Here is a 15,146-nt window from a genome sequence, read left to right on the forward strand (position 1 = left end):
TCTCATCCACCCTGTGCTTCCCTTCCTCAGAGATGTTGCACCTGCTGATATCCAAGTGTGGAATGATCTCCCCCAGCTTCTTCACTGGTTAAGTCTTACTCATCTTTTGAAATTCGGCTCATATGCCACCTTCTTTAGGAAAACTTCTGTGATGCCTTTACCGACCTTGTTTTGGATCAAAGCCTTTTTTCCTCTGCATTTTAGTTGCACGTTTTATTTTTCCCCCATCTCTTTTAGTTATTTGTGAACTCGCTGAAGGCAGAGACTCTGTTGGCCAAATTATTTAACTGCCTTTTGGCCTAATGTTGGTATTCAATAAATGTTGAATAAATAAATGAACAGGTGAGTTATATCACTCCTTCAGAATTTAAATATTATTTTCGGCATTAAATATTTCATTGCATCCTATAAAAATAAAGCAAACTTGAGAATGTTCAGAATCAAATATTACTTGGGCACACTCATATTTGTATCACTTGAAGAGCCCTTAACTAAAGGAAACAACACCTTTGTCCTTCATAATCCTTTGAAATTAATATAAAGATGAAATTAAGAGAAGTAGGATTTTTGTTGCATGTAAATTTTGTTTCTTACTCTAATTGTTATTGATGTGTATTTCTAAACAAGCTTATCATTTATTTTAAAGCCAGAAAATTTTGACTGATTTTGTTTCTTCCCTTTCTTCCCTGTTTAGCGTTTTATTTTTTATTCCTAGTTATTTTATTTTTTATTAGAAAATTATATATGTTGTAAATAATAAAGAGTATTTAAAAATACAGTGCCATTCCAGTTAAGAAGAAATTAATATCAATATTTTAGGCTACATTTTTTTACTCATCTTCCTCTATAAGGATATATGTTTTCTTTTCAGAAAATTGGTATCATTTGTCCATTTTTGAAGCTAGCTTTTTCCATTTAACACTTCACACTTCCCATTAATATTAATGGAAAAAGATTCCACATTTCCCATATTCTAATCATCCCAACATATATTAAGCCAGTTTTTTACTTTTGGTAATTTTTGTCACTTCTGAATATTTGCTATTGTAAACAACACTGGTATAAAAGCTTTTTTACCTGCACAGAAATGCATTCAATGATTATACTCCTTAAACTTAGAGGTCCCAGAAGTGTAATGACTAGAGCGGAAGGTGTGAGCACTTTTAATGTTTAGATGCATATTAAACACTCATAAAGCTTGAACCAACATACACCGCACTAGCAGAACAGACGTTACTTTTATCAGAGAATTTTCACCAAATCTGGATATTCTCACTAGAAAAACAAAAACTATCTACAAAATAATTAATGAGCTTCTCTTTGTTTCAATTTGCTTTTCTTCATGATTGCTTTTGAGATTGAACCGTTTTCCCTATTTTATCTTCTTATTATTTTACTTCACTTCTTTTGAATAAATGTGCCTACTAGATTACACATAACAATGGCTGCTTCACAAGTTTATTTGTAAAGATAAATTACACAGGATATGTAACGTTACCTCGATGCCAAGCACATAACAGGACCTCAGTGAATGTTGAAGTAGTAACTGAATGGCACATTAATTAAAATCGAACTATTCTTTCCAACAGATGATTCTGCTGCAGAGAGTTTTAATGGCAATGAGACTCTGGGGCACAGTTCAGTTGCTTCAGGGGGAACACACGGCAGGGAGATGGGTGACTCCAATGGTGATGGCAAAATTGGGCTGGAGCAGGAGGAACAGCCACTGAACTTGAGTGACAGCCCCCTCTCAGCACAGCTGACTTCGGAATACAGAATAGATGACCACAGCAGTAATGGAAAAAACAAATATAAGAACCTTCTAATCTCTGACCTCAAGATGGAGCGAGAGGCGAGAGAAAATGGAAGCAAGGTAAGGTCATGTTACAGTTTTCAGAATTTCTGAGTTTGTGATGAAGGTCATAAAGAAATACGTATTTATATGAAAGATGAAGCTTATTTTTGCTAAAAATATTTTAAACAAATCCCAATGATATGTTGCCAACTATAGATATCCTATGTCCAAATAAGCAATAATTTTCAGGAATAATAGTGAGCAAAATGGATAGTTTTTCCATTGTGTGTTGGTATGTGTGTTTTTTTTTAATTTAAATTAAATTAGCCAACATATCATTCATTTCGGATGTAGAGTTCAATAATTCATCAGTTGCATATAACATCCAGTGTTCATCACATCACATGTCCTCCTTAATTCCTATCACGTGTGTTTTTATACATGAAATCACTTGATATAATGTTTCTCCTTTATGTAATCTTCTTATGGCTGTGTCTCTGGGAGTTTGTTGAGCTCAGATGTCAAAGTTTAGCTCTCAGAACACAATTACGGACTCTAAAAAGATCACTCTCTAGTTTTTACTAGATTGGACAGGTGTACGTACAAATAAAGTTTCAATTAGACTCTCAAGTTTGCTTTAGAGACCCAGGGAGTTTGGTCAGTAATTTACTCCCCATACCTGGGAGAAATGTGTCGGTGTTCTAGATGAAGCATGTAGATTAAATAACTACTGCGACAAGTAATTTATCCCAAACTGTATTCTACAGAAGATAGAACCATGTTTCAGACATATCTATATTTCTAGATTCTTTATATTAGAATAAATTTCAATCCTTCCCATTCCCAATTGGTTCATTTTTTAAAATTTTTTGATCCTTCTCTTGAGATCTCTATCTTCACACCCATTTTCAGAAATACTGCCAATTCTTCTTTTGTTTTCATTTAAAGTCTAGTTAACATACAGTGTAATATAGTTCCGGGTATACTGTATAGTGATTCAATAGGTCCATGCAACACCTGGTGCTCATCACAAGTGCACTCCTTCATCACCATCATCTATGTAACCCATTCCCCACTCACCTCCCTTCTGGCAACCATCAGTTTGTCCCAACTGACTTACTAAAAAAACAAACAAACAAACAAACTTCACATTTCTATCAGTTTGAAGTAATGCATGCTGTGATTTTTGTTCCGTAATTTTTGAAGGTATACTTCTGAATACAGGAAGATTTATATGGAATATACATTTTGACTCCCTCCCCACCCCCACCCCCCCTTCTAAATTAGAATCAAAGAACTGATCTTTTGATAAAGCTCTTAAAGCAAAATGTCTTAATTTGAATTAATTTCTGAATTTGCTGAGGCACTGTACTTCCTAAATTGGCTCTATTTAAATCCTCTTGCCTGCCTGAGGGTATGTTGTTTTATCCTCTTTTAAGCAAGTCACTGACATCATCAGACACTTAAGCACTTCTGCCTGAGGGAAGCTGCTACAACTTTTGCTGGGGTAAATGCGCAAATATTCTCTCCAGTGGTTTAAAGCCAAATCACACAAGCACAAACAATTTGTATTCACTAACATGATCTGAATCGAGGTTACATTTTATGGAACAAAATAACTTTTTTTTTTTTAAAGATTTTATTTATTTATTTGGAACGAAATAACTTTTAAGTGCTCTGGCCATCCACATTGTCCGTCTGGTCTTTATAAACGTCTTTTTTATGCTACGTATCTGTTGAGTATTTTTCTAAAATTATGCACTGGTTTGCTCTTCTCTATCCCCGTATTCATTATAATGATAGGAGCTATGCTCGTTTGAAACACAGTGTTGCACAGAGTGAAGTTACTTTTCTGCTCTATTTAAGATGAAGTTGTAAAAAGTTCAGATTGGGCTGTATGTGAGGAATAAGATGAGAAATGAGCTTAGGGAAGAAACATACCCAAGGAACCAAACATTTAAAGGTTTGGTAAAGGAAGAATAGCTTCCAGAGCTGACTGGGGAGTAGCCAGAGACACGGAAGAAAGATCAGAAGGGTATAGTGTATGGAAGCTAAGTGTAGTCTACTTTTCACGAAAGAAAGTGGTCAGCTCTGAGGCACAGTGCTGATGTACCAAGTAAGATAAAGATAGGAAATAGTTGAGTCGGTGAGAATAGATTTAGAGCACTTTCGGAGCAGAATCCAGAGTGATTCTTTATTCCTTCCTTCAAGGATAATATAATAAAAGAATATATTGAATACCTGTCATATTTGCACTAATGAAGTAGCAGACACAACTCAAAGAGGAGTCTTTATTCATAAGAACTTCGATAAATCGTTTTGGTAAAAAGGGGGACATATACGTAGAAAACATTCTTAGTTATAAGTATAGGTAAATATCCATTCCTGTGTTAAAACATTGGGAGTTCAAAGTAAGAAAATACTATTTCTGTTGGAGTAATGAAGAGGGCTTCCTGGAGGAAGTGAGTCTTGAACATTGAAGGACATGTAAGATTACCATTTTTTCAGAAGGGGTCTCCTTTTGGATATTGTGAAGGGCCTGGAATACACAGGGAAGATGAGTTGGTCTCATAGGTTAGGGAAGCATTGTCTATTTGGAACTAGGTAGGACTTCATAACACGGTATTTGAGGAAGAACCCAATATTGTTATGCAATATAGAATATTTGCCACCCATTAATTTACTCACTAAATATTTACTTACAGACTCCTACATGAAGGCACTGTTATAGAAAGCAAAAACATGGAAAGAAGCAAACTGGGGGCCCTGCCCCTCAAAAGCTCAACAAGCAGGAAAGGCAAACTCATGATTATAATCTGATTCCATAAGTAAAATGATGGGCAAATGACAAGGTGAAATGAGAAAAGAAAGGTGGGGCACCTGTGGGTCTATAATGATACTTAAGGAAGACTTTATAGAGCGATTAATGCCAGCATGAATCTGAAGTATAAGTGGAGTTTATTCAGATGGAGGAGATTATTTATGGTAGAGCATGTGTGGAGCCATAGAGCCAGGAGAGAGCACACTGGGCATGGCAATTTGCAAGAAGCTTAGCATGGCCATAGCAGAGAATATGGTGGAGAAATGGAGTATAGAGAGTTTCCATCAGCAAAGACTTCGTGGGTCAGTTCAAGGACTTTGGATTGCATCCCATAGACAAGTTTACCATGATAAGGTTTTGGTCAGCTTGCAATTTTAGAAAGATTATTCTGGCTACATTGGAGCAGATAGATAGGAACTAGGGACAGATAAATAGGGACTAGGAAATAAAAAAAAGACATAAAACTGGTTAGACAGCTGTTGTGGCATTCCAGGAAGAAAATACTGCAGGAATACAAAAAAAAAAAAAATGAACCTATTACTTTTGTTCTTTTGATATTGTATTTGTGGAATAGATAGCTTGATAGATTTTATATAGCCAGACCCCAGGAATGTTTTTCACATACAGTACAGTACAAAAACCTCTTTATACATTCCCATTAGGATGTAAATTCTATAAGAATGATATCTACCTTGATTACTGAGGTATGTCTAGCACCTGGCTTAATATGGGTACATAGTAGGTTCTCCAATATTTCGAAATAAAATTTTAACACAAATGTGGGAAGTGAAGCAGAAAGCATTCTGGAATGACTCCAGCCTTAATGGCTAGAGTTTGACTCTAGGTTGACTAGGTGGATGATGACACCATTTTCCAAGATTCAGAATGAGAAATATTTGAAGAAGCAGTTTTTTGATACATAAGGTTTACCATGCTTGTGCGGTACTAATGAGATATGTTTCATAGGCATCAGGGATATATGTTTCAGCTCAGAATAAATATTCATACTGAAGAAAAAAACTTGTGAAAGGTTTAGACGTGCAGCTTACATCTGTTGTGGTTGTTAAGATCACTTCAGAAGGATCATAGACTGAGGAGACAAGAGTCAAAATATATCACTCTGTAGAAAAATATCGGCCCATCAAGAACGAGTGGCATAAAAGGAGTTTGCGGAAGAAAAAAAAAATGAAGGAGAAAGTTAAGGCAACTATAAGGAGATGTTTTAGAAGCCAAAGTGTGGGGCATTTCCAAACTGATGTGTAGTTAAATGGAGTAATTCTTAGGTGAAGTGACACAGGTCTAAACCCAGACAATGGTTAGGAGAGTTAATTCTGGGAGTTGGAATTAGAACACATGGCAGAAGAAGGAGCAAAATTAGTGGGGAAGTGGACTGGAGATAGGTATAGAGGCTAGATGGGGAAGCTGAATCATTTTAATTGTGAAGGAGACTGTGTCTGGAATTTTGTTTTAGGGATTCTTCTTGCAATGTAAATTTGTATGCAGAGAGCTCTGGGGTTTCCTGGCTTTGGATCAATTCTTGCTTACCCGAGGCTACCAGGTGAACTTCATACTAAAGGTTTAGCACTCGTCTGTTCAGTTAGCACTACCTTTTGTTGTCCTTAGAAATGTTCCAACACTTCCGTACACATTTATCAAGTGACACTACCGATTTCTTCTTCCAGTATTGTTCAGGCTAGCCCCTGTCATAACTTGGAGGAATATAAAAGCTTAATTATATAGTATCTTTGAAAAACTTAGATTTCTGTGAGTTTCATATCGACCTATTTCACGATTTTATTGTGAATAATATCAGACAAAATGATTATAAAGCATTTAAATCTGAACAGTGAATAGAAATGCTTAGAAAGAATAGCTGAGCTGGGCTATGCCATTTACGATTGCTTATTATCATGCAAATTCACTCACTAGACCGGTGAGTCATATTAGCCAATCTAAAGAATAAATAAATTGCATTGAAAGCGCTTAGGTGATATTTATTTTCTACTAGAAGATGGCCACATTTTTAGAGGACGACTATTAATATTAGAAATCAGAAGAAAGTAGAAATGTTAATTAAAAGCTTAGAAAAGGAGACTCCTGAGGAAGTGTTAAGGAACAAGTTATATAGGAAAAGAAGGGCTAAGAAGACACAAATTTGGATATAAGCATGTTTAAAATTATTAAGTAAGAATAAAAACAAAACTAAATCTAATAGAGGGAAATATGTAACTTAGAAACACTATCATTGATTTTTTCCTTTTTGGCTTTCTTTTTTTCTTTTAGTATTTGTGACCAGGCTGCATTATACTTAAATATGGTAAAATATTCTGAATCATTCTCCCAAAAGAATCATGTTTCAAGTAATAACTGTAGTAGGGGGGTGATTATTGTTTGAGGGTTAATGTATCACTGTGGTTATTGCATATTTGGTTTGGTTTTTGGCTCAGTTCCCCAGACTCTTCAGTCTTCACTTTATTAAAATAATGTTTCTCCCCAAAGTGGTCCTTGTGACATCTTGTCAATGAATCTTTCCTTTAAATTCTTACCAAAATGGGTATTAACATTCAAATTAAAGTTTATAAAATACTTACCATAATTACCATTAATAACTGCTATGCCATTTTATTTAGACATGATGAATGGAAGCAACATGATTTTTCTAAATATCTCTGTACTATTTAGGTGTAAGGAGATTGCCTTTTAAAACATGAGAGCCACATTTACTTTTGGAACCTTATTATCTTGGTCTTTGTTGTGTGGTTATTCTAGCTCATTCTTGTTTTAATTTGATGATTTTCAATATCTAGCTTCTTGGTGTTAAATAAAGATTTGGGCACCGATCTTCAGGGTAGAAACAACAGTATATATTCAACAAATATGCCTCATATGCTAGACACCATCCTGGGTATTAAAAAAAAAGTTTCATTAAGAACTCACATTTTGGCCAAAAAGATAGACACAAAGGTAAATAACCGTGTTATAATATGGAAATTAATTTGTATATGGGTGTGCCTTCTAACCATGTCCTGGAAAGTTCCCAAGTTAATTTTTCATGGTTAAGTAGGAGATAGCCACTTGGTGAAAGGAAGTAGGAAATTCTCTAAGAACACAACATTAAACTAAGGCCTAGAAATGCTGAGGATGGAAGTGGTGAGGGATAAGACTGGAGCAGTGGTTCAGGGTGTCAGACTAGGGTAGGCTCTGGATGCCCTTTTAAAGCTTTGTACTTGACTGTGTCGACAGGGAATTGCTTAGAATAAAGGATGGGAGAACAGCATGGTCAGATTGTGTTTCAGGGTAGGTCATTGTGGCATCTCTTTGTCACAAGATGGCTTTAAGTGGCATAAAAAAGGAGGAAGCTACTAACAGGATGAGGTCTTGCCTTAGTGAGGTGGTGGTAGGGATGGCAAGGAGAACAAAGAATTAAGGAATATTTAGAATGTTAAATGGACAGAATTGGGAGTATGATTAGGTAATGATGGAGGGTGTGAAAGAAACTTAGAGCCAGAAGATAAAAGATATATTAGTTCTGATACTAGGATGTTATGTCAACTCTAACAATGATGAACACTTCCTTGGGTAAGCTTTCATACTCACAACTCAAACCACCTCTACGTGGTGAGGAGAGCAAGTGTAATTAGCAGGCCTATTTAAACGTAAGTGCATAAAATCTAATGGATGCTAAGCTATTATCTAATATTAATTCTACACGAATTAAGTGATAGAGCCTGGCATTGAACGCAGGTCTTCTGATTTTGCAGCCCATGAGCTTTTCACCATACCCACATACTGGTTGATGTTGTGTAGGACTAGTTATCTCTGTGGACCATATGGGGACTATGATGAGCATACTCTCCAGAGAGGCAGAGATTTATAACAATTAGTGAATAGTTCCTTAATAAATGGCACATATTTGGAGTGGCATTTATTATATGTATATTTGTTTTGCCCTCCTATATGAATTATTGTACATAAAAATACTATATTAGTGCCTCTATTGGAAAACTAAGCATATATCCATTGTTACTTTTGTGCATAAATGTAAATAAATGGGTAGTTGAGTTAGAGTGGGTGCTTGAAAAGCCCCAAGGTAAATTTTAGCCTTGCATTTTGCTAACTACTAATTTAAAATGACCTCTTCATGTATTTTACATACATACATATATATTTACATATGTATTATATATAGATACATATAGAAAGAGTGCGTATGTGTTTTATATTTTATACTCATGAGTTACACGGACTTCAGTTCTGCTTATTATTGGATATATTTTTTTCCTTCTGTCCTTAGAAGATCTTTTTTTAATCAAAAGATATATAAGAAGGATATAGTATCATGTGATTTTTTTTGTAGTGTCTATAATATTTGCAACCTAAATTTAAATGTGTATTATGCTTAGGAAAAAAAATATGTGCCTTATTCAGGGACCATTAAATTAACTATTCTGTAGAATAATATAATTTTTATTTCAAAGATTTTATTTATTTGACAGAGATCACAAGTAGACAGAGAGGCAGGCAGAGAGAGATAGAGGAGGAAGCAGGCTCCCCGCCGAGCAGAGAGCCCGATGTGGGGCTCGATCCTAGGACCCTGGGATCATGACCTGAGCCGAAGGCAGAGGCTTTAACCTATTGAGCCACCCAGGTGCCCCAATAATATAATTTTAAAAACTACCTCATTTTCCAGATGAAGAAATTAAGACCCATTTAAGTGACTCCTAACACCCAGATCAGTGTCCTCCTGAATCATTATGCTGTCATGGTTACCACCTGCCTATGCTTATATTCTTGATATGTTATTATAGGAAGAGAAGGGGTAAAGTCAACATTTTTGAGTGCCTACTATGCATGATCTAGTCTATGTTTGCTCATTTCACATTTGTTATCTTGGGAGAATGGCAAAGACAAGGAGCTTCTAAAATTTATACCCTGAAATGTGCAAAGTGAAGTTGATTCTAATTCTCCATATGCAGCAAAATACACATTTTGAGTTCCCTTTTAAACATATGAGTTCAATCAGTTCAGTACAAAATCTCAACCGATCCTCTAGCCATCAATGCTATGCATTGATAGGTAATCTGGTTATATTTTTGGCCAAATACAAAATAAAGAAAATTGACTAATTATCTTTGTCTTTATTTGGATGGTTAATCAGAAGCTCAAAAAAAAAAAAGGGTTGTGTTTTGGATACTTTATGTAACTTTTGGGGGGGGCTTTGGGTGGGTTTTTTTGTTTTGTTTTGTCTGCATATGTGTATTTGTCTGTCTTATATTTGTATTCTGTCATTTGGGATAAGGTAAAATTTTAAAAATGTCATTTGATTTATGGGTATCTTGAGAATGGTAGAGGAACCCTAAGAGAGAGAACTATAATTAATATACCCAGAAATAATTCATACACATCTCAAAATAATTGGTATTACCAGGACTCACTGTGAAACACTCTGATATTGACCCAAGTTTGGGGAAAGAATAAAAGAAATAGCAGAGATCAAGAGTAATATATTCTAATTTATCTCAATGTAATAAATTTATATTGTTTTCATTAGCATTAAATATTTGATGAGTCTTAAAGTATATTCCTGAAAGCAATTATCTGTAACAATGTTATTAGTATGATTTTTAAAAAATTTTTGAATTGAAGATCTTGGGGTTATTTGGAATCAAGATAATAACATTGATGAGAGTTTAAAGAAAAAGATTAAGTAATAAAAAGTAATAAACTTTCATCCCAAGGAATAATAATAATAGGTAACATTATTGAGTTCTTACCATGTGTCAGGCTTTATTCTAAAAACTAACTCATGTAATCCGCACATAACCCAAGGCAATTAGGTTCTGTTATTATTCCCATTTTTACAGATGGGAAAACTGAGGCCCAATGACATTATAAATATGGTTACACTAAGAATTTCTAGAATTTTAATTTAAACCCCCAATCACTTGGCCCACCTTTCAGTGATACAATTTGAGTTGAGATCATGGAGCAGGATCTGAAAATGAGCAGCAAATTTAACTTGGTGCTGAGACCCGCCCAGTTGCCCTTTTACTGCCTGCTACTACCTGATGAGGAAGCCATACTGATCAACTCTGTGATTTGGAGCAAGTCTTTACCGTTTAAGCCTCGATATTTCATTAGTTACATGGGGATAATAATACTTAACCTGTAGGCAATTGTGACAATTAAATACAACTATATGCATTGTTTAAATAAGCACATAATAAATGGAATTGCTGTGGTGGTTATTACTGGCTCCAGAGCTTGGGGCTTGGCTAAATCTTGCAAAAATGTTCCTGACTCATAAATATTTATTTGGAAAATTGAATATCCATGTTTTATAGCCTACCAAGTACATACTGAGATTGGCAATCTGGAGAAACATTTTACTTTATTTTATCTTATCTAGTAAATACTATCTTTTCTTCCCTTATCCCTTCTTCCTTCCTTATTTCCTTTTAGTTACACCTACTTTCCAGGCATCTGAAATATATAACACATTCCCAGAGGTATTTTATAGGCATTTATTCTAGGACCTATTTCTGTGAATATATAACAGGCACTAATGGAAATAGATCCTAGGATATCTTGCAATTTCTGCTTGTGAAAAATCTTCCTGACCCTGTTGGAATCTGTCCAATTCAAATGCCACCTCCTTTATAGTATCTATCTTGATTACCTTAGCAGGGGGAGAAATTTCTTTTCTGAACTTCTAGGGAGAAAGATCCATGAAGAATAAGGACAAGGAGGCAGGATGGTAAATTGTATAGGTGGTGGATTGTATGGTTACGCCTTGAAGTGATTTACATGCATAAAACTTACTCCTTACAAAATGTTTGTTGAACAAAAATGATGTAGTGACGTGGGAATAAATTGTATTGATCTTATCCCACCCACTTTCTTATACCAGCAGTTTCCTCACATTGTCACCTGGCTTCCCTAAACTTCCTACTATGTAGCTGACTCTGACCTGAATCTGGAATATGAGTGTGTCCTATTCCAGGTCATATGTGTACAATCTTAATTCTCTGGGCCATCGATTCTCATTATATTTCACCATAAATAGTGGCTCAACTGAATATGACACCAAAAACAACAAAATCAAAAACCAACAAATGGGGTTACATCAAATTTAAAAGCTTCTACACAGCAAAAGAAACAATCAAAATGAATAGGCAACCTAGTGAATGGGAGAAAATTTTTGCAAACCATATATCAGATAAAGAGCTGGTTAATATCCAAAATATATAAAGAATGCATATCAACTCAGTAACAAAAAAAAAATCAGATTTAAAAAGAGGCAGAGGAACTAAATATACATTTTTCCAAAGAAGTCATCCAAATTGGCAAAAAGACATGGAAAGATGCTCAAGATCACTTATCATTAGGAAAACGAAAATCAAAACCACACTGAGATATCATCTCATACCTGTTAGAATGCCTATCATCAAGAAGACAAAAGAAAATAAGTATTGGAGAGGATGTAGATGAAAGGGAACCTTTGTAGAATGCTATAGGAATGTAAATTTCTTCAGCCACTATGGAAAACAACATGGGTTTTTTTCAAAAAGTTAAAAAATAGATCTACTGTATGATGCAGGAATTCCACTTCTAGATATATGTCTAGAAGGAATGACTACAGGATCTCAAAAAGATATAGATACATATACATCATATCTTCTATATCTTAATTATGTTTATATATATAAATATGTGTTATATAAATAAAATATATATATTATATATATATATAGCTACTATATATATAAATATGAAATTCAGCCATGAGAAAGAAGGACATATTGTTACTTGCAACAACATGGATGCTAAGTGAGATAAGGTAGAGAAAGACAGATACTATGGTATCACTTATATGTGAAATCTAGAAAAAAGAAAAGCCAAACTTGTAAAAACAGAGAATAAGACAGTGTTTACCAGTGGGTGGTGGGGGTGGGAAAACAGGACAGATGTTGTTTCAGGATACAAATTTGCGAGAAATAATAAATAAGTCTTGGAGATCTAATGCATAGTATAGTGAATATAGACAACAATATTGTATTATAAACTTGCTGGAGACTCGATCTTAATTATTGCTGTCACTAAAAAGAAATGATAATTATGTGGTGTTATAGAGGTGTTAATTATTGCCATAATGCCAATCATATAACTATATATGAATGTATCAAATTAACATGTTATACACCTTAAATTTACACAATGTTATATGTCAAATACATTTCAAAACTTAATCTTTTTAGAGTAGTTTCCCATCCACAGAACAATTAAGAGGAAGGTACAGAGACTTCCCATATTCCCCTTGCTCCCACACATGCATAGCCTCTCCCATTAACATCTCCTACTGGAGTTGTACATTTGTAGAAATTGATGGACCTGTACTGATACATCATAATCACCCGAAGTCCATAATTGACCTTAGTGTTCACTCTTGGTGTTGTACATTATATGGGTTTGGACGTATTATATGGGTTTCTATGTATTCCTCAGTTCTTGTATAGGCAAGGTACCATGCTAGAGATTGTGGGTGCTATCGAACTGCTTCTGAGTTACCACATAACAAAAACAAAAGGCAAAAATATATGAAAGTCAATCATTACATGCAAAAATGTTCTGTGAAAACACAAAGCAGACAATTGAAGAAGGGTTCATAGAGGAAAAACTGTGTGTATGAACTCAATAAGGATAGTTGTGATGAGAGAAGATTGAGGAGGCGAGAAGAGGAGAGTTAAGTCACAAAAGCGAGAAGGGACCAGAGTGATGTGGAAGCAAATAACCATGAGTTTGGATGGACTCAAGGGTGCCTAAAAACAAGTCAAGGGGCATGTTTTCCAGGGCCGATCCTAGTATGCTATTTGGTTTGTATCTCTGAGCATGGGGAACTGTGGAAAGATGTGAGCATGAGAATGACACAGTGAGCATGATCTTGGGCAGGAGGATGGATGACTTAGTACTTCACAGGATGGTTTGAGGATGCTAGAGATAGGAGGTACAGAGAACCTTTCCAGCGGAGGGGTACAAGAGCCCTTGCCGGGCAGGAACAGTGTCTGTTTGTTTTGAACTTATGGAGTTTCAGGTGCTAGAGGGTTGGTTGGGCATGGCTGATGACAGGTGGAAATGAGAGGCCAACAGAGAGCAGAAAGACTAGGAGGAAAGAAGTGTAGGGGTCACGTGTCGACAGGAAGCCAGAGAGGAAGTGGCCAGCCAACAAACCCAAGCCTTTCTGGGTGAAAGAAAACAGTGAGGAGGGATAGAGATGAAACTGACAGAGCCAGGAAACAGAGAACCTGGCAGGTGCAGGCCCAGAGTAAAAGGAATAGAGGCAACGGATCATTTGGATGGAGGACAAGGAAAAGTGAAGGGAACCCTTGACCTGTATGTCCCTGGAGACCATCCAGAAGGAAGTGAGAACAAAGGCAGGTCTCAAAGAACTGAAGCATGAGTCAACATACAGTTTCCTCAGAAAAAGGCAGTATAGTAAAAGGGTTTGATGGATTTGTATGCTCTTAAAAATTATATATGGTTAGAGTAATAATGTTATACAAATGAAATATAAGTTAAAATTAATATTTTAACACAATGTCTTAAAACTGACTTTTCAACTGAATTCAGCAAATACCTTTGGGCACCAATTACACAGTGAGCACTGGGAATGAAGAAACAGAAAAGACAGAGGCTGGTGCTCCAGGGGCATCAAGAAAAGAAGGCAGACAGTAAACATGTTACAATGTGACAGTCTGGTAAGTGCAGTCAATAAGGATAGTAAATAAGCCACATATGTAAGAGAATGACTCATTTTATTGAGAGGAATGCTGGGAATGAAGGTTTAGGAGAATAAGAAAAGATTTTTTTTTTTCCTGAAAATATCCCACCTTACATGGGTCTTAAAGGAAATATAGATCCCAGCCAGAAAATGAAGAAAGATGATTCAAATCTCTGGAATTGACTAAACTGTATGAGCTCAGACAAATTACTTCATCTCTCTTTAAATCAATTTACTTACCCGTGAAGTGAGGGATTAATTTTTATTGCTAAGGATTCTTCATTTAGTCATCAACATATATTTGCTATTTACTATGTGGCAAGCCCTGAGTAAAATGCTAGGCACTTGGTAAATGCAATAAGAAACAAATGAAAATAAAAAAGATGTAAAATGTTTAATGTGGACTCAGTACAAAATGAAAAGTATCTATCATTTTTTGACGAATGTAAATGAATGAAACAATGCAGTAAGTTAAGGAAATAAGCAGCCAGTCGTGCTGAAGAATAGGATGTGTGTGTAGTGTGTTTAGAATGATGGATACTGGGGTGTGCTCAGGACCAGAGGAGAGGCAGGAGTGAGGAGATGAGGCAGGAGCCAGATCCTGAAGTATCTCACAGGCACTGAAGGGATTGGACTTGATCTTGCAGGGCAAAGGGAACCAGAAAAGGATTTTTCAGCAGGGGGAAAATGCGATTCCACTTTTATTTTAGAAGACCAAATAGTATACTCTTCTAATTCACTAAGGTGTTTAA

At 35.5% G+C, this 15,146-nt stretch overlaps 1 protein-coding gene across 9 annotated transcripts in view; it reads left to right on the forward strand.

Annotated features, from left to right (window-relative positions):
• The window catches only part of NOL4 (nucleolar protein 4), a 390,701-nt gene that overhangs the window by 197,837 nt on the left and 177,718 nt on the right, over positions 1–15,146 (forward strand). For all 9 annotated transcript variants that reach the window (XR_004382911.1, XM_032859653.1, XM_032859654.1 and 6 more), the window contains one exon: positions 1,590–1,873. Coding sequence is in view for 8 of the 9 variants with exons in the window: in XM_032859653.1 (XP_032715544.1) it covers positions 1,590–1,873 (284 nt within the window). In the remaining variant the exon portion in view is untranslated. The remainder of the gene's footprint in view (positions 1–1,589; positions 1,874–15,146) is intronic.

This window comes from Lontra canadensis, unplaced genomic scaffold (assembly GCF_010015895.1).
Source record: "Lontra canadensis isolate GAN:19392208 unplaced genomic scaffold, GSC_riverotter_1.0 scaffold17, whole genome shotgun sequence".
In the NCBI taxonomy this organism is placed as follows: Eukaryota; Metazoa; Chordata; class Mammalia; order Carnivora; family Mustelidae; genus Lontra; species Lontra canadensis.